Raw genomic sequence first — 23,080 nt, 5'->3', positions numbered from 1 at the left:
TATTTTCTCCTTACAGATAATAAGAGCAATGTAACGTTTTTTTTTCTTTAGTTTGGCTGTCGGAAAACATAAAGTCAGATTTGTCAGTCACCTTCAGGAGCTGCACAGCAAACACCACATATCGGGGTGTGCATCTGACTGTCCTCCCTCGAAACCTTCTACCCTGACCTGAATTTTCTCTGATCCTTTTTCTACTGCATTGTAGATATTATTCTAGCTAGCCTAAAATCTTTTTTGTGGAAAGGGATGGAGGCAAAGAGGAAAAAGAAGGAAAGGGGGAAAGGAGAAAAAGGATGAGGTGACAGTTGTACAAGCAGAACACTGTTCTACCTCTGTAATTTTCAGATTATTTACTAAAGTTTAAGTTCCACCATAATGGGTACGTAATAAATATTTGTAGAATAAATAAATGAAGATAACAACTCCCCAATTTGAGAAATGCATCTCTTTTGGGGGTTCTTCCTACTCTAAACAGTTGATATCTTACTGAATTTTTGGTATCTTAGTATGTGGTTATTAGAGGAGTAGTCACCAGTGCTTTTGCACGTTTGAAATGTCAGAGAAACCCATAAACACATCGCTTAACAAGACAGTTGTTTGACTTGTATTCTATAGATAATGCTTAGTACTCACAGGATTTGAAACTCAGCAAATCTGCACAGGTCTGTGGTTCACAAATTGTAAATCAATGTGCTACAGTACAATAGAAGAATGTTTATCATGAACAGAATTTAGATAAGATGCTTTTTTTTTTTTAAATGACTGGTACAAGTTTGTTTTGTTTTTTAATCTGCACCATCATTTAAAATAAGAGATGTTACAAGAAAAGCAAATTTTCAACTTTTCCTAAAAATCACAAGAACTGGCACAACTTGGTCTGTATTTCAACATGGCAGTTATCAGCAGAAGCTGTCACCTCTTTAGATGGGGTTGTGGTCTCCAGGTTGCCAGAGTCCCCAAGAGGCCCTCATCGCTCATTTATACTGGCCGTCGGGAGACAACTGTGTTTGTAACTCTGCACACCACAGCACTAGTCTTAATATAAGTGCCCCCCAAATGCAATTACTGGTTATTTGTAATTCTTTCAAAGAGTGCCAATGGCCTCCCACCATAGAGTCGTCCATGATACAGTAACTCAGCACTGCACACCCAAGAAAACGACCAAGGTATGTCAGGGTTAAAGCCACCCACCAAAGCCTCTTCTGCTTTTGTGCTGCCGTTGCTGCTCCCTGATTTCCCAATAACTGAGTGGCTAGTACACAGCAGCTGCTGATAAATGTTGGATGGATGAATGGAGGATGGATAGATGACAAATGTAATCTATACTAAAATTAGTCTTAATTTCTTCCAACTACTGGCACATAAAGAATTCTGCCTCAAAGGGAATCTGCAATATGATTATTTAGAGCTATTTTTTATTGGTGCCATTGTTATTCTTATAATAGCTGCTCACATTTGTTCAAAACTTCCCTGAACAACCTTTTTGGGGGAAGGGGGTTCCCAAAGTGAAGAAGTGCCACTGCTGGTATATAAAATAATCTTAGGTGATACTTTGGACTAGGTATTGAATCACATACTGAGAAAACTACTCCTTTCCCAAGTTTCTTTAAATCCTTCTAAGTATATCAAAGAGCAAGTCTCACTTTGGTGCTAACACATAACTTAAGTGCTTTTATGACACTGGCCAATTTAATTTCCCTTGTAAACAGAGGGAGCATATGGCTCAGGCCTGAAGCCTTTATCAGACAACAGAATCTAGACAGGATTTAACCATAACTGTTTTTAAAGGCAAATGATACGTTTCTCCCGTTCTGGTAGTGATAGAAAGATTCCCTTTTAAAGAAAATTAACATTTAAAGAGCATTATAAAATTTTATGTCGTATGTATTTTATCACAGTAAAAAAATAAACAAAAAAAGATATTAAGTAAATAACAGTAGAGGGTGGAGTGCAACCATGACAAAGCACCAAGATGATATTCAAAATACTGATATTTGAGAAATAAAAGGCTATATCGTTTGATGTATGGCGCCAGTATGGCGCAAAGATGGAAAGTGTTCAGATTTACTTTACTTTCTATTTTACATTAAAACAAATGTAAAAAAAAGGAAAAAAATATATATATATAAAATAAACTGTGCATTTTTATGGTGATAGAAAAACCTAAGATTTGTAATCTTGACAGTTCGTAAGAGTTAAATTAGCTTATGACTATACTTGACCATATGATTATATATATATAATTGACTATCTATAACAATATATGGCTATAATTTATTAATCTATGCCAATACCGTAGAAATAGATATCTCCCTATAACGTAAAAAGTCTTCCCACAAAGTTCATAATTTATAAGCTGCAAATGATGACATAAAATAAAAATATTTTGTGCTGAGAGCACTTCTATATTTAAGATCATAAGTTGGGGCGAATAGTAAGTAAACCAGTAAGAAGACCAAATGTCACCAATACTCCCCACTGTCAAACAGCAGCTGTGACAAATGCTGCAAAGGAGAGATGCATGATTCTGTAACGGTTATAACAGGTGTAATTTGACCTAGGCAGGGCTTCCTTGAGATAAGAAGGCTGGGAGCAGCAAAACAGCAAGGCAGGGGGAACATGACCAAAGTCAAGGAGTCTGAGTCTAGGCTGGAGAGTATAGGTGCTCAATGGCCCAGGTATGGAGTTTACCTTTATGCCAAGAACAATGGGAAGACAGCAGAAGAGTTTGTAAAGTGGAGTTACCTACCTGAGCAGATCTGCATTCTGAAAGGTTTGCTCTGGCTGTAACGTGGCAAGCCTCCCAAGAGGCATCAGGAAACAGAATCAAAGTTTAAACAGGTTACAAACTAACAAAATAATTTAGGAACTGCATCTAGACCAAAACATACCAAAATGTCATAATTTCTTCGTCAGATCTGTGTGGCCTACCTGCATCAAGAGTTTTAAAGGAGAGAGGACTGAAGCTCCAGGGAGGGGTTCTCAGGGTGGGGTGGCTGAGTACCAACAACTGCTAGGTTCTGGTCACTTCCCTGCTTCCCAGTCCAAGCTTGTCTTTTGTATGTTTTACCCGAGAGGTTTCTAATAAGGGTCAACTGAAGAAATGGTTTTGTTACTGAAACCAAATCTGAAAACTGATGTTAACACCCGTGACCTCTAAGACCCAGGTAAAAGACTAGACTAGAAGCAGTCTGTGGGAGAGCTGTACCTCAGATGACTACACCCTATGGTTCCTGTTTGGTCTAAACTTCTCATTGTGATCTTCTTCATAAGAGATGGTACTCGGAAATAGTCCCCTATTTGCTTCTAATCCTCCTCCAAAAGGTTCAAACTCTGGGTCACCCTGGCACACCAACCAGAATGCTACAAGAGAAAGGAGGAAAGGAGGGAAGGGAAAAGGAAAGGGGAGGGAAGAGAGAAAGAATACACAGTACCAGGTGGCAAGGCCTTGGAGCACAGCTGGTGAGGGTGCAGACTGGCACGTTCACTTTGTAAAGCTGGCAATACCCACCGAAGCTCAGCAATGGCGCTCCCAGGAACGACATGCAACAGAAATGGTATGCAAAGGTTCATTCGCCAAAAGACATGTATACAAAGGCTCGCAGAAGCACTATTCCTAAAAGCCACCACCTGCAAACATCCCACATGCTCATCAACAGAATGGATTATCTACTACTGTGAGGTATATTCCTATGGTGAATACTGTACAGCAATGAGACTGAGTCAATTACAGCTACACATGAAAACACGGATGAATCTCACATAGGTAACATCAGGAGAAGATGGACCAAAAGACTACACAGAGGGTTTCTGTTTATATATAATACTCAAAAACAGATAAAACAACTGACTAGGGGCTTCCCAGGTGGCGCAGTGGTTGAGAGTCCGCCTGCCGATGCAGGGGACACGGGTTTGTGCCCCGGTCCGGGAGGATCCTGCTGCATGCCGCGGAGCGGCTGGGCCCATGAGCCGTGGCCGCTGGGCCTTCACGTCCAGAGCCTGTGCTCCGCGGCGGGAGAGACCGCAGCAGTGAGAGGCCCGCGTACCGGAGAAAAAAAAAAAACAAAAAAAAAACTGACTAGTCATGTGCAGAAATAATCTCAATTTCTACCTTAATACTAAAGCCCAAAATTAATTACAGACTTAAATATGAAGAGCTGAAAACTTCTAGAAGTAAGCATAGCAAAAACCTTAGTGACCTTGGGCTTGGCAAAGATTTCTTAAATACAACACATAAACCACAAACTACACAAGAAAAAAAATCAATAAACTGAATTTTATAATGATCTGTGATCTATGCACTTTCCCATCTACAATTTAAATATTACAAAATATTAAATAAAAGCAGAAGAAAGCATAAAGACTGAATAGATGGAAGACAACCCAGTCAGCCACTGTCAACTCAGCTCACCACTCAAGAAAGACTACATCTCAAATACTTCTATCCTGCAAATACAGAAACAAAGCCAAGAGTGGCAGAGTTGAGGGGTGGAAAAGGAAAAAACAGTTATCATTAGCTGCCCGTCCTACCCTTTGAGTTGGAATGGGAAGGGGACAGGTCCAATGAAAAAAGCATCTGTTATAAAATTTGGCTCTCCTCCCACGACTACTCTTAATTCACCACAGAGACATGGAGGAAAATATACTCAACATAAGAGCAAATAAAAGACACCTTGATCCTGGATCATTTTCCACTGAACATCCTTTACTTTCTTCTCTCTTCATCTGGTCCCATCCTTATTTATTTATTCTCTCCCTTCTGTTCTCCTGATTCTTCCAGACTTCTCTTTTTGCTTTCTGCAACCATGCATTACTATCATATGTCTTTTTCTCTTCACTGAAGAGGCTCCAAATTAAGAAAAGGAATTAAAATATATACACAAAAATAGCACAGGTTCTTTATGTTATTTCAAATGCCCTTATACTGGGGGAGGGGCAACATACCAATCTCATCACTTCTCACCAATTCTGTTTATATAGCATTGGTAGAATATAAGCCACAGCATAATTATTTTTATGTTACTTTCTCCCTCTCCCTTTTTCTCTTCTTTAAAAGGTAGCTAGCAACTTGTCAAGTCAACTATGTGCTAGCTATGTGGGATGCTAAAGATATAGGATACTACTTCATATCTATTCCAGTATAAGGACCCCTTTTAACACCAAAAAATGTCAAAAACACATACACAACAAGAGATGATCCTTTTAGTATCCGTTCCCTGAGAAAATGCAATCCTACAAAGGCACCGATATTTCATTAACTTTTGACTAATTGTGAACCTTATTAATCACAACATCCATTCACATTTTACAATAGCAGATGTGAGCAATGCTTAGTGTGAATGCAGATTCTCAGCTTCTCAAGCCCCTTATCTCAGGACCTCCTCAACCCTCCATGAACTCAGCCTAGATGGACTGGGAAGCATAGCTCTCAGCACTCTGGGCTCAACTCTTCTGTATTAAGTATTGTCTGATTTTGTTCATGATTCACTGAAGAAGCAGTAATAGAGTTTGAAAAAATTTGAGGCAGAGTGAAGTGTTTTCTGTTCACTCAGGACCTTTCTGGGAATGATTTAATCAGAGTCTCCCTACAGCACACTCCGCTTTCTCCTCTCTTAGAACTAGTATCTGAAAATGTTTAATAAATGATTACTACCTTTCTTCCAGCTCTTACCATTATTACTATACGCCTCTTCCCCACCTACTCTAACCCCATAAATTTCCACATCCCTGGAGTGTTCTAGCTAGGAAAAGGTAAGAGGAAACAAAAACTTGAAAAACCTAACTAATTTTTGCATCAAATAAATTTTTACGGCTTTTTTTTTTTTACATTAAGTAGCAGCAGATGAAGAACTAAAATTATGCTCGACCCTTGTCTCTACCATGGTTTAAGCTGAATATAATCCATCTATCCAACAGCAGCTCAATTAAAAGGAAAATATTCACTGTAGGGTTTATTCCTAAAATCTGCAGAAGGGCACTCTCTTGCAACAGATATGTCTTCCTCTTAACTGGCAATAACATACAAATCAGGCTCATTTGTTTTTTTTATTCATTCAATAATGTTCTCTGTCCTTAATTTTAAAAATGGGTAAGTTGACATTTTTCTCTCTCTCCAAAATATAAAACCAAAAACTAAATTACAACTTTTGTCACCCCACTGTTTTTTGTCTTATGAGTCAGCCATTCGGAAAAGAAGTGCTCCACACCTCCCCTGCTAAATGATATTCAATGGACACCCCTCCATTCTGTTAAAGGTTAAAAAAAAAAAAAAAAAAGAATTTATATTTCAAGGTGGTATTGTAATTTGTTAAGATAACATATTTTTGGGGCTTCCCTGGTGGTGCAGTGGTTGGGAGTCCACCTGCCGATGCAGGGGACGCGGGTTCGTGTCCCGGTCCGGGAAGATCCCACATGCCGCGGAGCGGCTGGGCCCGTGAGCCATGGCCGCTGAGCCTGCGCGTCCGGAGCCTGTGCTCCGCAACGGGAGAGGCCACAACAGTGAGAGGCCCGCGTACCGGGGGAAAAAAAAAAAACGTATTTTCTAATTCAGGTCACAAAAAAACTTCAAAACTCCATTACAATGTAACTTAAATCATATTTGTATGTATTCTCAATGAATGATCCTTAAGAGTCTACAAAAATAAAGTCTGTTTTGCTTTTCCCATTTTATAATATTGTCTGAAAAAAAAATAATTCAACCACTACCAGCTGTCACAGGACTAGCAATTCTCATTAAGCGGGTGAAAAATATGAGATGGAAAGACTATTATGAACATCACATCACTGTTTATATATCACATTTTGTACTTAAAAACATCGTTCCTCCACTCGGTTCTCTGAGATATCATATCAAACGATCACTCTAGGGGACTTCCCTGGTGGTGCAGTGGTTAAGAATTCACCTGCCAATGCAGGGGGAGACGGGTTCGAGCCCTGGTCCGGGAAGATCCCACATGCTACGGAGCAGCTGCGCCCGTGCGCCACAACTGTTGAGCCTGTGCTCTAGAGCCTGCGAGCCACAACTACTGAAGCCGGTGCGCCTGGAGCCCGTGCTCTGCAACAAGAGAAGCCACCGCAATGAGAAGCCCGCGCACCGCAATGAAGAGCAGCCCCCGCTCACTGCAACTAGAGAAAGCCCGCGCACAGCAATGAAGACCCGACACAGTCGTACATACATACATACAAACATAAGATCATGCTATACTGCAGACAGTGAACAAAAATCAATCGTGACAAATGATAACTTGGTTTCTCACAAGTAGCTTCTCCCCTCTTTAAAGAAAAACAGGGTCTCTTCATCCTTTTTACCAAAAAATACGTGGGAATACTGACTATAGGTAAATGCCAGATATCTTTAAGACTCATGCCATGCTTCAAATAACTATTTAAAATAAAACAAAGACTTTAAAAATTTAGGTGATTAGAGAACAAGGAATTGCAGAATGTGGTGGTAATGTTACATGATACTATAAAACTATTAAATTGCTGGGGCAAATATAGTCTTCCTAAGCCATGAATTTTTTTTTAAATTCAGATTCTTGTTTTTCAAGTTCTTCCAAATAAAATAAAAAGACAAATGACCATGATTGTATAATTTATTTAAAGGAGGGGGAGAAAAGAGTAATTTCTATTTTTAATATTTCTACATTAATAAAACAACTTCTATGTTGGCAAAGTGTTGGCTTAGCCATAAGCTACATTTATACCCATTAAGTCAGCATATTACAATTGCCAAATATATGTGTAAGCATCCCCCAAAAGAGTAACAAACAAAGCAAGCAAGCTCTGGTAAAATGTGTATAGAGTTGTCATAAGCACAGTGGCAGATTTCTAAACTTTAAAATCATGTCTGCATTCATCCTCCCTTTTCATCAAATTTAACCACAGGAGCTTAGGTGAAACAATAATAATAATTTTTAAATAAATATATGTAATCACCAATTATTTTAGAATCTTTCCTTATAAGAGTGTATTTTAACTACAAAAACCTCACCCATTCCTAACTTGTTTCTCAATAATATTCACCCATTCTGTTTAACCTTCAATTTCTCAATAGAGAACACATGCTACTCAAAAAGCCAACGTAATTATTGTTGTAATGCCATTAAGAATGCTCTTCCTAGTAACAAAACTCTAATATTACAGTTGGTACCCGGTACGTTCACTATTTACACCACCATCCTCTCCCCTTCCCATCACCACCATTTTACTGGCAGAATATTCACAAGGCTGAAGATTGTTTTTCATCTCAGCAAAGAGAATGCTTAAAATGGGATGGCTAGCCACAAACCAGAAGTTAGAAGCTACATAAAAATAAACACAAATGTGTCTAAATTTTTCTATGTTCAACCTCTAAAGAAAGCAGTAACATCCTTCCTTATTCATAATTCCCTAAATTAAAGCCAGGAGCCTTTCACCCAATTATACTAATAAATTGATTTAATGTCATCATTTTGCCATCACATCATGTTCTCCATACACTAGTGTACTATAATTAAATTCATTTTACCATGCTGGGTTCTTCACCTCCTATTTTCTTTCCAGGGTTTTTCCTATATCATTCTTTAACTACCAAAGCATTTCTCCATAATATTTTCCTAAATATTAAATCTATGAACAAAAAGACAACCCTGAAGACTAACCAGGGAAAAGATAAATCAACACACCTTAATACAAAATACCAACATTACATATAAACTATTAGGCAACCAACAGAATGGTAAGCATCAACTGTATGCCCAAGAACCTCAATTTAAAATATTATGTAGTAGAAACAATTTTGGTAAACAGAAGTGAACACACATTTACATATCAAAATAGGCAACTATAGACCCATTTCTGACTTGAGAGAAACATATCTTAATTCTGTTTATTAAGTAAAATAGGCATTTTATGAAAATATCTCCTTAGAGGTATAATCATTCGATTGACAGATAAAATAATTGCTTTAAAAATACTTCTGAGTCATTTTGTCCTTACCTGCAGGCATGAACCATTACTGCATGCAGTGACTGTTCCATTTCCTAGCACAGACTTGAAGAAGCATCATATCTCTCTTTCAGAATGTGACTAATATGTGGGTTTGCAATTCCTAAGCTATTTACAAATGGCACTCCCTTTCCACATAAGAAAATATTTAATACAACCGAAAGCTAAGTATTTTTAACCTAGATCTTACAAACAATATTGGTAATTTTGTGTAGCAACAACCTCAAAATACAGGAAACAAACCTAGTACTAGTATTTCCTTAAAGAATGCAAGATTTCTGTTTATTTTTTAGCTAAGTATATTATTTTTTAAAGCCTTCAACAGCTGTCACACACGAACCACCAGTCTGCTGTGTTATGGTGTGCATGCTGCAGCTGATTAGGCTTCACTATTTTTTTTTAAATCAATTAGCCTTTGTAAAAGCAGAACAGCTTACCGAAATACACGTCTTCAAAACAGCACAATGACCAGCATGCAATACGATACGTTATATAGCAAACTTGACAAGAAAAAAATACACCCTGATTTGTTTCTTAGCAATGCTACACCATTAATTGTTCATGCAAGAGATGTAGCTGTACCTTTCTGAAGAGGACGACTTCTCAGAGTTAACTGACATCAGCAGCTCAATCTTCTGCTTGATTTCTGGAAAAATCAGAAAATATTCACAACCAAGATTGCCTGCCCTTGCTTTCACAAGCCTTATATCAAGAGATTTTTCTTCCCTAATCCCTTTTGTTCAAAATGAGGCCACAAGATTCGCAGTACTTCTGTTAGGACTGGGATTCAATGGTGCTCTAAAGGGAAAAAGCTCCAGAGGCATCAGGCCTTGCTAAACTATGCACATGACTGTTTATGAAAGCAGGAAGTACCATTTCTTTCAAGCAGAGGGGTGTTTTCTTTTTTTTAAGGTAGAACTAGCATGGCTCTACAGGAAGATTTTTAAATGCATCAAATTAAAATACAAACCAAAAATGCTAACAACTAGATTGAACATACCAGATAATTTAAGAAGTCTTGGTAATAAAGTTACAGACTGTAATAAACAGATAGGCAACCCTTGGCTACTTCTATTTCATCAGCCCTGAAAAATATGGCTCAGTGAATCATTTTTATCACTTAAGAATGAAATATTAAACCAGAATCCCAATTTTTAGACTAAAAATATTTTAATCTGCTATAATTTATTGATTGTCTTTAAAGATACATTTATATCTACTCCCTAACTCCTTTAGAAAAACACTTCTGTTTTACACCTTAATTTTCCCCTCCTCCTTCGCAGTACAGCACAAGTGAACAGCAACACCCAGTTACCAAGCAGATAATATACTTGTCCTTTTAGGAGAGGACTGACAACGCTATCTACAACAGAAATGTAAGCGCCAATTCAATTTAATTAAAAGATCATTGCCGATACTGATTCGGAAAAAAAAAGATTATAGACAAAAAGGGAAGGTGAGGTAAAAATAAGAGAGGAAAAAGAGAAGGAAAAAAAACCTAACACATTTCCTTTAAAATATTAACCATTAATATAAAGCACATAATTTTACATGAATAAAACTGATGTGGTCCTATTATCTAGACTATTTCACATATAAAGCTGTTTTCCTATTTGTAAATGTGTTTTCCTATTCAAAATCTTAAGAATTCACATAACAAATATAAAGCACAATCCCACTAAATCTATAGGCAGTTTCAGGATTTCAAAGTAGACCTCAATAGTTTGGGGTTTTTTTTTAAATGGTAAAACTAATTTTAATTTTTAAGAATCTTGATTCTAGAAATCCAAGGAATATGAAATGTTAAGGGAAAAAAGGAAAATAATTAGTTGCATAAAATACAATGGGTCTGTACAGAAATAATATCCTCTCAGTGTTGTTAAAATAAGAGTTTTTCCAAATTTTTTAAGCTAACAACTTCATCCAATGAGCATTATAAAGCTGGCATGAATATCTAATGAGAGCATGGACTCTACCACAGGCTACAGCCAAACTACCACTGGGGAGAGCATATAGCACAGTGGTGAAACTGAGATGATGATAATGAAACTTACCTTGAGGAGTCTTACGTGGATTACAGAGCCTGGCACCTGGTGCCGTAGTGAATGCTCAGTAACGCCCCGTTTAAAAAAACCATGGCATTTAAGAACTCAGGCTCCAGGATCCGCCGCCAAGCAGCCTAGGATTTGAAAGCAGGCTTCTCTATCATTTTTAACAGCCATATGACCTTGGGGAAATAAACTCTCTAAGCCTCTATCTCCTCCCTATAAAATGGGGATAATAATTCTACATGAAGGGCTGTTGTAAGGACTTAATGACATAACCCATGAAAGGCATGTAGTGTTGTACTTGGCACGTAGTAATAAGCCCTCACTGCCTAGCAAAGGATGGGATCCTAAATAAATATTTGTTGAATGACCTAATGAGGTATACTAGGTCTGTCCCATTTTAAAGAGCTTTTCTATAGTTTTAATCCACCTTCTCCTTCTTACTACCAACCTTAACATTCACCTTTTTATCACCGTAGTATTGATATTATTATATGTGGAAATTAAACTTTAACCTGTGTCTCAGCCTTCCTTTCCAGAGGAATTATTCTCGGTTTATCAACTAGCCACCGCAGGAATGAGGTGACACTTGAATTCTTCTTCACTGTGGCAATTTTTCATTCCAAAAAGACAGAAAGTTCACACTTCAGGGTATCTCTATAATATCTGTGCACTTAAGCTGAAAGTCCCCAAGATTAAACTGCATAGCTCTAATGAAGTATATGCCCATCTTACACATATTAGAAAGAAAAGTTAAAGCTCTAAACCATTTTCTGGCTGGTGACTTTGGAAGCTACAAACCAAAAAGGTTTCAAATAATTCATGGAAAGGTTTCCAACATGATTTTCACATTTTGTTTTTCAAACCTTCAGATCTGTTTATAGCTCCAGAAGGACTGAAAGGTTCAGGAATGTTCACAAATACCACATTAACATTGTATCCACTGAGGGCCATGCATTCCCTCTACACTCCTATCTAATCCTTATCAATACCAGCCAAGGGTCTGAATACTCCCCATGTTCATTCTACCACAATAAACGCCACAGTCCTGGGGGGCTTTGATGTTCATGTCAATATGATTCCAAACACCCTTGGTTAAGGGCCTTGGGCTCCTCAATAGTGTCCTGAACCTCTGATCACCTGAGTCATCTACTACCATGACCACACGTAGGATGCTCTCCTACACACACTGCAAATACGTCCCCCAAATTAGTTGTTTTTCTGTATCTATACTGGATATTTCACAGTATCCAGGGCCCTATACTTTATTTTTCTGCAATTAATCCCACCAGTCTTTTCCTTTACGCATTACGGTTTTCCTGTTAAACTCACATTTCCTTATTTCACAAATAAATAAGCAAGTAGTACCTATATCTCTAATACTTCATTTTCTACTCAATAACATGAGTTTGAAGACTCCTGGAACACTTAGGGTCCACAGTTGAACCAATCCCTAAGAACCCTGACAAGGAATAGCAGTGAACAATAACTACTACCAAAACATAGTCCAGTAAAGGAGGTGCTTCAAAGATTCAGACCCTAGAAGAGAAACTGGGCAGTCCTGAATCCACCTAGAATCCTAAGAGCATTAGCAAAATAAGCGTAACACAGGGCTCCCATGGAGAGGATCCGCTACCGTGTCCTTTAAGATCACTAAACACCGAGCATGAGCTCACAAAGGACGCTTATTTTTATGACATGGAAATTAAATAAGACATCATAATTGGGCAAACAGTTCTACCTAAACTCGTAGACCTACGTCCTTTTAACATCGGTGTTATTCTAACAGATTTACTAAATTTCCTCTCACTTGGCAAATTTGGAGCCATTTCAGGCTACAAGAAACAGGTACGTGCTCAGGTTACTTCAGGTGACAGGATAATACAGCAAGAATACAGCAAGAAGTTAAGAGGAGGAAAAAAAATGCCTCAGTAGGCCTCAGAACCAGAATCCTGTTCAGAAGACGGGGCAGCTCTTGAAACCCAGTTACAATACCAAGTGCTCTGAGGGACTGTTCTCCACCTTAACCTTTCCCCATCCTGGCGGTCAAAACCTCTGACCCTAATTCCATTTCTCCCTTCGCCACCAACTCGTAACTACTTCTCTTTACTTCACATGTTCACAGATTCTACTGCCTTGGAATGCATACTTATGGCCTTCTCTCACCTTAAGCGAGTATCTTTAAGGGGCTCCTGCTTAAGCTCGCAAGAAGGCCTGCAGACACTTTTCCTGCTCAGGTGTCAATCCATGATACTACCATCTGGGACCAAGTATTGAGGTCCTGACTCAAAATTCAAGAGACTGACACAAAAGAGACTCTTCATAAAGGGACAGGAGTAAAGCAAGCTCTCTGAGACATCTAGGAAGATCAATGATTAACTGCTCCCAACATCCTGAAGATCAGTCTAGCCTAAAAAGGAGTCCCTGTTATCCCAGCATTCATTATTCAAGTTTTCTTTGTCATGAGAATGCACAGAAAAGCAAAAATTGTGCAAAAAATGACCACTGATAAACTGACCATTCAAACAACTGTCCCTGATATTCACCAGCCTCTACCCCCATCCATCAAATGCCTTCTCTGTTCAGTCTCTCACTGATGGTCATACAGCCCAACAATTCAAACAAAATGCAAGGCCAGAGCAAAGTGAACACTGAAAATCTGAAACAAAGGATGGAACTTTAGACAAAGATGACGGACAATACTAAAGAAATGTTAGAATCCCAGGCAAACCCACTGACAAATGACAATATAGAAAGGAGTTAAGAAGGTTAGTAATTGTTAAGAGTAATCAACAAGGACAGTAATATGCTAAGTGTCTCAGGAATGATAGTGGGGGAAAATAATAATACTCTTAAATAGTCTGCAAAAATATCCAACATTACAATTGCATTACTACTTAAAAGATATCCAGTCACATTACTACAGTCACCCCCTGGTATTCATGGGGTAGGGGGGGCTGATTGGTTCCAGGACTCCCACCCCCACCCCCTACCCACTGCTGATAACAAAATCCACAAATGCTCAAGTCCCTTATATAAATGAGGTAGTACAGGCAGCCCTCAGTATCCATGGATTCAGAACCCACAGGGATCAACTGTATATAAAACTTAATACGAATATGTATGTCAGAAACAATCAGCACTTGATACACTCTTCCTTCTAAAACTCAGTAAAACTCAGTACATATTTTTCAACTACAGCTTGAACTTTTGTTAAATAAAATAAGCTTACTTCTAAAACCTGATTTTATTTTTCAAAATAAAGTCTCAATTTCACCCGCCTTCCTTAAAAGCAGTCTTTTTCTGGTATAAATTTCCTCCTGCTATAGTTACAAAACAGTATTACTTTATGTTCCTGAATATAGTACAATGCCAACCAACAACAATATGTATGCTCCAAAGTCTACAATGGGGCGGGCTGGGGTGGGGGTGGGGGGGAATTGGTGGGGGATTGGAGGAGGAGGAGAAGAAGGTGGTCTCAGGCTGGTTAGGTTTCCGGCTTAAAGCTTTCAAGGTAGCTAATGCTGCCACTTACAAGAAACTTCACTTCCTAAAGAAAATGTTTTCCTCTGTCAGTTTTAAAATTATTATTCTGAGTGCAACTTATAACCCAAAAGAAATGCTAGTTTAAAAGGAAAGACTTGTTATTGATTTCCAAATCCTAGTAAGGAAAGTGGGTCAATCCCCTAAAATTGGGATTCCCCTTCTCACCCACCCCCTGGAAGCCACCAAGCAAGAAGGCAGACAAAAGAGACCAATGCTAGGGTTGTGTCTGCACCAGGCCAAGACCCCAGATCATCCATCCTAACACCGTATGGAGCACCATAAAACTTTAAGTTCATCACACAGTACTTGTTACCGATGCTTTGTTATTTTTATGTTGAGGAATTTCAGAAACAAATACAAAACTGCATTAAAGTGTGAAAATATGAATGTTGAAATAAATTCCTATTTCTATTAGCCTCACCATCAATGACTTCTATTAGCAATGAAATGTAATGAAATTAATCCCTGAAAACTGTCTACAGGTTTCTCACCACAGCAGAGTATCATTAATAGTTAATCTAGCCACTAAACAGAACAAAGGCACTCTTAATCCTCGCTCTGTTGGGGAGACAGAAGAAGTAACACAAGTTCTTAGATAACTGAGCTGTTACACTCAGGGTGAGATCCAATGCTCTATTCACCATGAAATCAAGTTTTAAAACATTCTCTATTTTATACTTACAAAATAATTATCACCTGTACATTTTACTGGTATAATATATGAATTTTAGAAATTATATCAGAGAATAGTAATCAGAAAAAGGAAGTATTTTTATAATGCTAACCTAAAGATAGTTTTTCTTACTAGATATTAATATACAACTGAAACTACTCGGTTCTCTAAAATTATGACTTACAATGTCCTAAATTAAGACTGTTTAATTTCATTTACAATTTTGGCACATAAAGAACTCTGGGTTCACCAAAGAAGTCAAGGCCCACTCAACCATCTTAAAAAGAAAATTCACTATCTTAAGAGGTGACAAAATTATTGTGCAAGGTTTATTTATATGTGTAAGAAAACAAGCCATATCAAAATGTGTGCGTATAAGGAGGAATTAGTGTCCCCAACTCCTAACCAACATTAACTTTCAAACTTAGGAACTGAAATTTATGTGATATAGTCCAATTTTTCCACCTTTCTATACTCCTTCAGTAAGAACAGGTACTGAGCTAGGTGTTACCTGAGCAGGGGGAAGAAAAAATATGTCACAAAAATATGTAAGGCAAAATTCCTTCCCTTAGAGAGTTCACAGTCTAATATTTAACATTTAGCTTGAACCAAATAGCTTATTTAAGCCCTTTATATGAATTAACTCATTTAATCCCCACAACAACTGGAGAAGGTACGTACTCAATATTTCCATTTTACATGCATAGAAACTGAAGCTTTGAAAGTTTAAGAAATTTTCTCAAGATTCCAGGGCTAAACAACTCCACTTAGAATAGCATCAAAAATAAAATATTTAGGAATAAATTCAACCAAGGTGAGAGACTTGTACAATGAAAACTACAAAACACTGTTGAAAAATGTTAAAGACCCAAATAATTGGAAAGACATCCTGTGTTCATGGATTGGAAGATTTACTACTGTTAAGATGGCAGTATTCCTCAAATTGACCTACAGAGTCATACAATCCCTATCAAAATTCCAACTGCCTTTTTTTGCAGAAATCGACAAGCTGACCCTAAAATTCATATGGAAATGTCAAGGGACCCTGAATAGGCAAAACAATCCTTAAAAACAAAGTTGCAAGGCTCACACATAAATTTCAAAACTTACTACAAAGCTACAGTAATCAAAACAGTGGGGAACTGGCATAAAGATAGACATATAAATCAATGCAATGGAATTAGAGTGCAGAAATAAACCCTCACATTACAGTCAACTGATTTTTGACAAGCGTGCCAAGGCCATTCAATGGGGAAAGACAGTCTCTTCAAAAGATGGTGCTCAAAACTGGATGTCCACATGCAAAAGAATAAAGCTGGACTCCTGTCTCACACCATATACAAAATATTAATTCAAACTGGACCAAAGACCTAAATATAAAGGCTGAAAGTATAAAATTTTTAAAAGGAAACATAGGTGTAAACCTTTATTTTCGATTAGGTTAAAGTTTCTTAAATATAACACCAAAGAACAGAAGAATAAATAGATGCATTGAACGTAAGAATTAAAAACTTTTGTGCTCACTTCAGCAGCACATATACTAAAATTGGAATGATACAGAGAAGATTAGCATGGCCCCTGCGCAAGGTTGACATGCAAATTCATGAAGCAGTCTATATTTTTTCACAGCAAAGGAAACCATAAACAAGACGAAAAGACAGTCCTCAGAATGGGAGAAAAGATTTGCAAACGGAGCAACTGACAAAGGATTAATCTCCAAAATATACAAACAGCTCATGCAGCTCAATATCAAAAAACCAAACAACCCAATCCCAAAATGGGCAGAAGACCTAAACAGACATTTCTCCAAAGAAGATATACAGATTGCCAACAAACACATGAAAGCATGCTCAACATCACTAATCATTAGAGAAATGCAAATCAAAACTACAATGAGGGGGCTTCCCTGGTGGCACAGCGGTTGAGAGTCTGCCTGCCGATGAGGGTAACACGGGTTCGTGCCCGGGTCCGGGAAGACCCTACATGCGGCGCAGCGGCTGGGCCCGTGAGCCATGGCCGCTGAGCCTGCGCGTCTGGACCCTGTGCTCCGCAACGGGAGAGGCCACAACAGTGAGACGCCCGCGTACCGCAAAAAAAAAAAAAAAAAGTACAATGAGGTATCACCTCACTCTGGTCAGAATGGCCAACATCAAAAAATCTACAAACAACAAATGCTGGAGAGGGTGTGGAGAAAAGGGAACCCTCCTGCACTGTTGGTGGGAATGTAAATTGATACACCACTATGGAGAACAGTATGGAGGTTCCTTAAAAAAATAAAAATAGAATTACCATATGATCCAGCAATCCCACTACTGGGCATATACCCAGAGAAAACCATAATTCAAAAAGACACATGCACCCCCAAGGTTCATTGCAGCGCTATTTACAATAGCCAGGTCATGGAAGCAACCTAAATGCCCATCGACAGATAAATGGATAAAGATGTGGTACATATATACAATGGAATTATTACTCAGCCATAAAAAGGAACGAAATTGGGTCATTTGTTGAGACGTGGATGGATCTAGAGACTGTCATACAGAGTGAAGTAAGTCAGAAAGAGAAAAACTAATACCATATGCTAACACATATATATGGAATCTAAAAAAAAAATGGTTCTGAAGAACCTAGGGGCAGGACAGGAATAAAGACACAGACGTAGAGAATGGACTTGAGGACACAGGGAGGGGGAAGGGTAAGTTGGGACGAAGTGAGAGAGTGGCATGGACATATATACACTACCAAATGTAAAATAGATAGCTAGTGGGAAGCAGCCGCATAGCACAGGGAGATCGGCTCGGTGCTTTGTGACCACCTAGAGGGGTGGGATAGGGAGGGTGGGAGGGAGACGCAAGAGGGAGGAGATAGGAGGATATATGTATGCAAACAGCTGATTCACTTTGTTATACAGCAGAAACTAACACAACATTGTAAAGCAATTATTCTCCAATAAAGATGTTTAAAAAAAGAAAAACATTTCATAAGACTATAGCTGCCATAGACAGTGATTCCTCCAATGGATCTCGACAAAGTAAACTGTAAACCTCTGGAAAGGACTCACCATTCTAAATGCCATTAAGAACATTCATGATTTTCCAGGGAAGAGGTCAAAATATTAACATTAACAGGAGTTTAGAAGAAATGGACTCCAACCCTTACAAATGACTTTGAGGGGTTCAAGATTTCAATGAAGAATCAACTGCAGGTGTGGTAGAAACAGCAGGAGAACGAGAGTTAGAAGTGGAGCCTGAAGATGTGACTGAATGGCTGCCATCTCATGAGAAGATTTCACGGATAAGGAGTTGCTTCTTATGAATGAGGAGAGAAAGTTGTTCCTTGAGATGGAATCTACTCCTGGTGAAGATGCTGTATAAGATTGTTGAAATGACAACAAAGGATTTAGAATATGGCATAAACTTAGTTGATAAAGCAGCACCAGGATTTGAAAGGACTGACTCCAATTTTGAAAACAGTTCCACTATGGGTAAAATGCATGCTACAGAGAAATCATTCGTGAATGGAAGAGTCAATCATTGTGGCAAACTTCACTGTTGTCTTATTTTAAGAAACTGCCATAGCCTTCCCAACCTTCAGCAGCCACCACCCTGAACAGTCAGCAGCCATCAACCCTGATGCAGAGTCTTCTACTAGAAAAAAGATTGGGGCTTCCCTGGTGGCGCAGTGGTTAAGAATCTGCCTGCCAATGCAGGGGACACGGGTTCAAGCCCTAGTCCGGGAAGATCCCACGTGTCGCAGAGCAACTAAGCATGCCACATGCCACAACTACTGAGCCTGCACTGTAGAGCCCATGTGCCACAACTACTGAGCCCACATGCCACACCTACTGAAGTCCGCACGCCTAGAGCCCGTGCTCCGCAACAAGAGAAGCCACCGCAATGAGAAGCCTGTGCACCACAGCAGAGAGTAGCCCCCGCTAGAGGCAACTAATGAAAGCCCGCGTGCAGCAACAAAGACCTAATGCAGCCAAAAATAAATAAATAAATAAATTTATTAAAAAGAAAAAAGATTATGACTTGCTGAAGGCTCAGATGATGGTTGGTATTTTTAGCAATAAAGCATTTTTTAATTAAGGTATACACATTTGTTTAGACATAATGCTGTTGCATACTTAATAGACTACAGTATAGTATAAATATAACTTTTATATGCACTGGGAACCCCCCCCAAAAAAAGAATTAAAAACTTTTGTGCATCAAAGAATACTATCAAGAAAACAAAAGGACAATCCACAGAATGGGAGTAAATATTTGCAAGTCATGTAACTGATAAGGGACTAGCATCCAGAATATATAAACAACTCTTACAACTTGGCAATTAAAAAAAAACAACAACCCAATTTAAAACTGGGCCAAGGATTTAAATAGACATTTTTTGAAAGAAGAAATACAAATGGCCAAACAAGCACATGAAAAGATGCTCACCATTATTTGTCATTAGGGAAATGCAAATAGAAACAACAATGAAATACCACTTTATAGCCACCAGGATGGCTATAATCAAAAAAACAAGTGTTAGCGAGGATATGGAGAATTTGGCACCTTCGTGCACGGCTGGTGAGAATGTAAAATGGTACCTTTGCTTTGGAAAACAATCTGGCAGTCCTTCAGAAAGTTAAACCAAGAGTTACCATATGACCCAACAATTCCACTCCTCGTTATAAACCCAAGAGAAAACGTGTTTATACTGTTCACATAAAACCTGTACACAAATGTTGGTAATGGCGTTATTCATAATATCCAAGAAGTGGAAACAACCCAAATGTCCATTAATTGATGAATGGATAAACAAAATGTGGTGTATCCATACATAAAGAAAATGAAGTACCGATACATGCTACCTCATGGATGAATCTTTAAAACATTACAAAGGGGCTTCCCCGGTGGCACAGTGCTTAAGAATCCGCCTGCCAATGCAGGGGACATGCGTTCAAGCCGCGGTCCGGGAAGATCCCACATGCCGTGGAGCAACTAAGCCCATGTGCCACAACTACTGAGCCTTGTGCTCTAGAGCCCGCGAGCCACAACTACTGAAGCCTGTGCGCCTAGAGCCCGTGCTCCTCAACAAGAGAAACCAACGCAAGGAGAAGCCCGCGCACCTCGACAAAGAGAAGCCCCCGCTCACCGCAACTAGAGAAAGCCCGCGCGCAGCAATGAAGACCCAATGCAGCCAAAAAAAAAAAAGTTCTTCCTCACTTCTGGAGATGGGACGTGGAATGAGGAATGGCAGTCGGGGGGATTTTACCATTACCTGCAGTTGGATTTTTTATAGGTATTACCTGCGTAATTAAAAATAATTTTCTTAAATAATGTTAACTGTTACCAAAGGATATCCATTTAAAATAAATCCCTTTTGGTACCTTCCTGGTGGTCCACTGGGTAAGACCCCGCGCCCCCAATGCAGGGAGCCGGGTTCAATCCCTGGTTGGGGAAATAGATCCCGCATGCATGCCACAACTAAGAGTCTGCATGCCGCAACTAAGACCCAGAGCAGCCAATAATTAATTAATATTTTAAAAATAATGTCAGGTGGACTTCAGATCTAAATTTAAAGGCAAAACAGTAAAACTTTAAAATAATACAAAGGAGAACATTTTAAAAATTAAATAAAATAGACCCCTTTTGTAGTTACATGGCTTTCAAACGGAGAGTCTACAAAAAGCCTGCCATCAGACCATTATAAAGAGCCTCCAAAAAGCCAATTTTCACTTTCAAATAAAATTCACAGTTTAATCAAGGTCAAAGCAGTGTTCTGTTGGAATTGTGAGAGTGTTATACTGAAGGGGAAAAAACAGAACAGCTGAATTATTCTGACACTGTTCTATCATAAGAAAGGGAATCTCATGGAGGTTGTACAAAATTGGTCATTTAAAACTAGCTTTAAAAACTAAATTCAGTCTGCTCCTTCTAATTTTATCATGAACAGGCTCTTAAAACAAAATAAAAGTGCTGAAATAAACTGGTAAACTAAAAAAACAACCTATCTAGGGCTTCCCTGGTGGCGCAGTGGTTGAGAGTCCGCCTGCTGATGCAGGGGACACGGGTTTGTGCCCCGGTCCGGGAAAATCCCACATGCTGTGGAGCAGCTGGGCCCGTGAGCCATGGCCGCTGAGCCTGCACGTCCAGAGCCTGTGCTCCGCAGTGGGAGAGGCCACAACAGTGAGAGGCCCGCCTACCGCAAAAAACAAACAAACAAACAAAAACAGCCTATCTAAAAATATAGGTAATTAATTTAGCAAGCCCCAAATGAGCAAGTCTCAACAAACGGAGAAGGTACGCTTATGAAAGATACACTACTGCTGTAGAAAAACAGAATCCCATACATGACAGTTTAAGATAAAAACAAAAAATTTTAACTAGAGCCATCTGAATCATTAGGTGCTTTTGTGAGACCATGCAAAGGAGGAAGGCATGTGGTCAAAGTGCCAGTGCAATTACAAAGCAAGAAGCACTTTCCACAAAAGAACCACAGCAATACAGAGGTCAGTGTAAAATGGCTCAAGAACAGAGTTAAGAAATTCTACTCCTGCTTTTTTCTTTGAAAAATAACTTCCTTCCAGTCACGTAATTATCCATTTTAATAACAAAATAGTTCCTCAGTTTCCACTGAAATATACCTACCAAAGTTTTTTTTTTTTCCCCCTACTGAAGTATTTTAACTTGTCTGTTTACCCACCTTTTTCTAAGTCTAACTCAGTCTGAAATTTGGACTGAGACTACAAGGTGTGACAGCAGGGGGTACTATTTGGACTGACAGTATTCTATTTCTTGAGTTAAGGTGTGGGTATACAGGTGCCTATTTTACTGTTCCCTAAACTTACATTCACAATTCATGTAACACATGCATGAAAGATATCACAACTTTAAAAAATGTTTTTAACCAGAATAATTAATGAAAGATGTGCCAGGGCAAAAGTGGAACACTGTGCATCTTAAAATTACTACCTAGTCACCTCTTAGTTTTTTCCATTGCTCTCATCACGTATTCTCTTATTTACTCCCCTGAAATACAGGTAAACCTCAGCTGCCAGGGCTTCGAGGAATAAGTGATTTTTTTTAAGATTTATTATTATTATTATTTTTTTTTTTTGCTGTACGCGGGCCTCTCACTGTTGTGGCCTCTCCCGTTGCGGAGCACAGGCTCCGGACGCGCAAACTCAGCGGCCATGGCTCACGGGCCCAGCCGCTCTGCGGCATGTGGGATCTTCCCGGACCGGGGCACGAGCCCGTGTCCCCTGCATCGGCAGGCGGACTCTCAACCACTGCGCCACCAGGGAAGCCCTATTTATTTATTTTACTTAATTTTGGCTGTGCTGGGTCTTAGATGCGGCATGAGGGCTCTTCACTGTGGTGCGTGAGCGTCTCTCCGGTTGTGGCATGAGCGTTTTCTCTTCTCCGGTTGTGGCACACAGGCTCCAGGGCACGTGGGCTCTGTAATTGTGGTGCAGGGGTTCCAGAGTGCGTGGGCTCTGTAGTTTGTGGTACGCCGGCTCTACTTGAGGCACACAAGCTCAGTAGTTGTGGCACTCGGGCTTAGTCGCCCCCCGGCATGTGGGACCTTAGTTCCCTGACCAGGGATCGAACCCACGTCCCCTGCATTGCAAGGTGGATTCTTTACCACTGAACCACCAGGGAAGTCCCGGAATGAGTGCTTCTTGACAGCCATGTGTTCACAGTTGAAAGATTCCTTACCTCATTTAAACCATTCTGGACTGAAACATTCACACTGAGGATAATACAAAGTTTCTTGGCTACCTTAAAGCCTTTCATTTTAGGCACTACACCCATATTCTCAGGGCCTCTGAAAG

The 23,080-nt window shown here is 39.2% G+C and overlaps 1 protein-coding gene across 10 annotated transcripts in view; it reads right to left on the bottom strand.

Moving 5' to 3' along the window:
- SRPK2 (SRSF protein kinase 2) overlaps positions 1 to 23,080 on the bottom strand; it is a gene marked incomplete at its 5' end in the record, with an annotated part of 223,919 nt that overhangs the window by 117,432 nt on the left and 83,407 nt on the right. For 3 of the 10 annotated variants that reach the window (XM_079932070.1, XM_079932069.1, XM_079932066.1), the window contains one exon: positions 9,571 to 9,634. The exons of 5 other annotated variants lie outside the window; for them this stretch is intronic. In XM_079932070.1, coding sequence (XP_079788196.1) covers positions 9,571 to 9,608 — 38 coding nt within the window. Of the gene's footprint in view, positions 1 to 9,570; positions 17,254 to 23,080 lie in introns of those variants that run through there. 2 more of the 10 variants (XM_079932068.1, XM_079932072.1) reach the window with 2 other exon arrangements.

The sequence above is a fragment of the Stenella coeruleoalba genome (genome assembly GCF_951394435.1).
Source record: "Stenella coeruleoalba genome assembly, chromosome: 9".
Taxonomy (NCBI): domain Eukaryota; kingdom Metazoa; phylum Chordata; class Mammalia; order Artiodactyla; family Delphinidae; genus Stenella; species Stenella coeruleoalba.
Note: the sequence above shows the minus strand (reverse complement) of the source record. Positions and strands in the feature narration are given on the sequence as shown.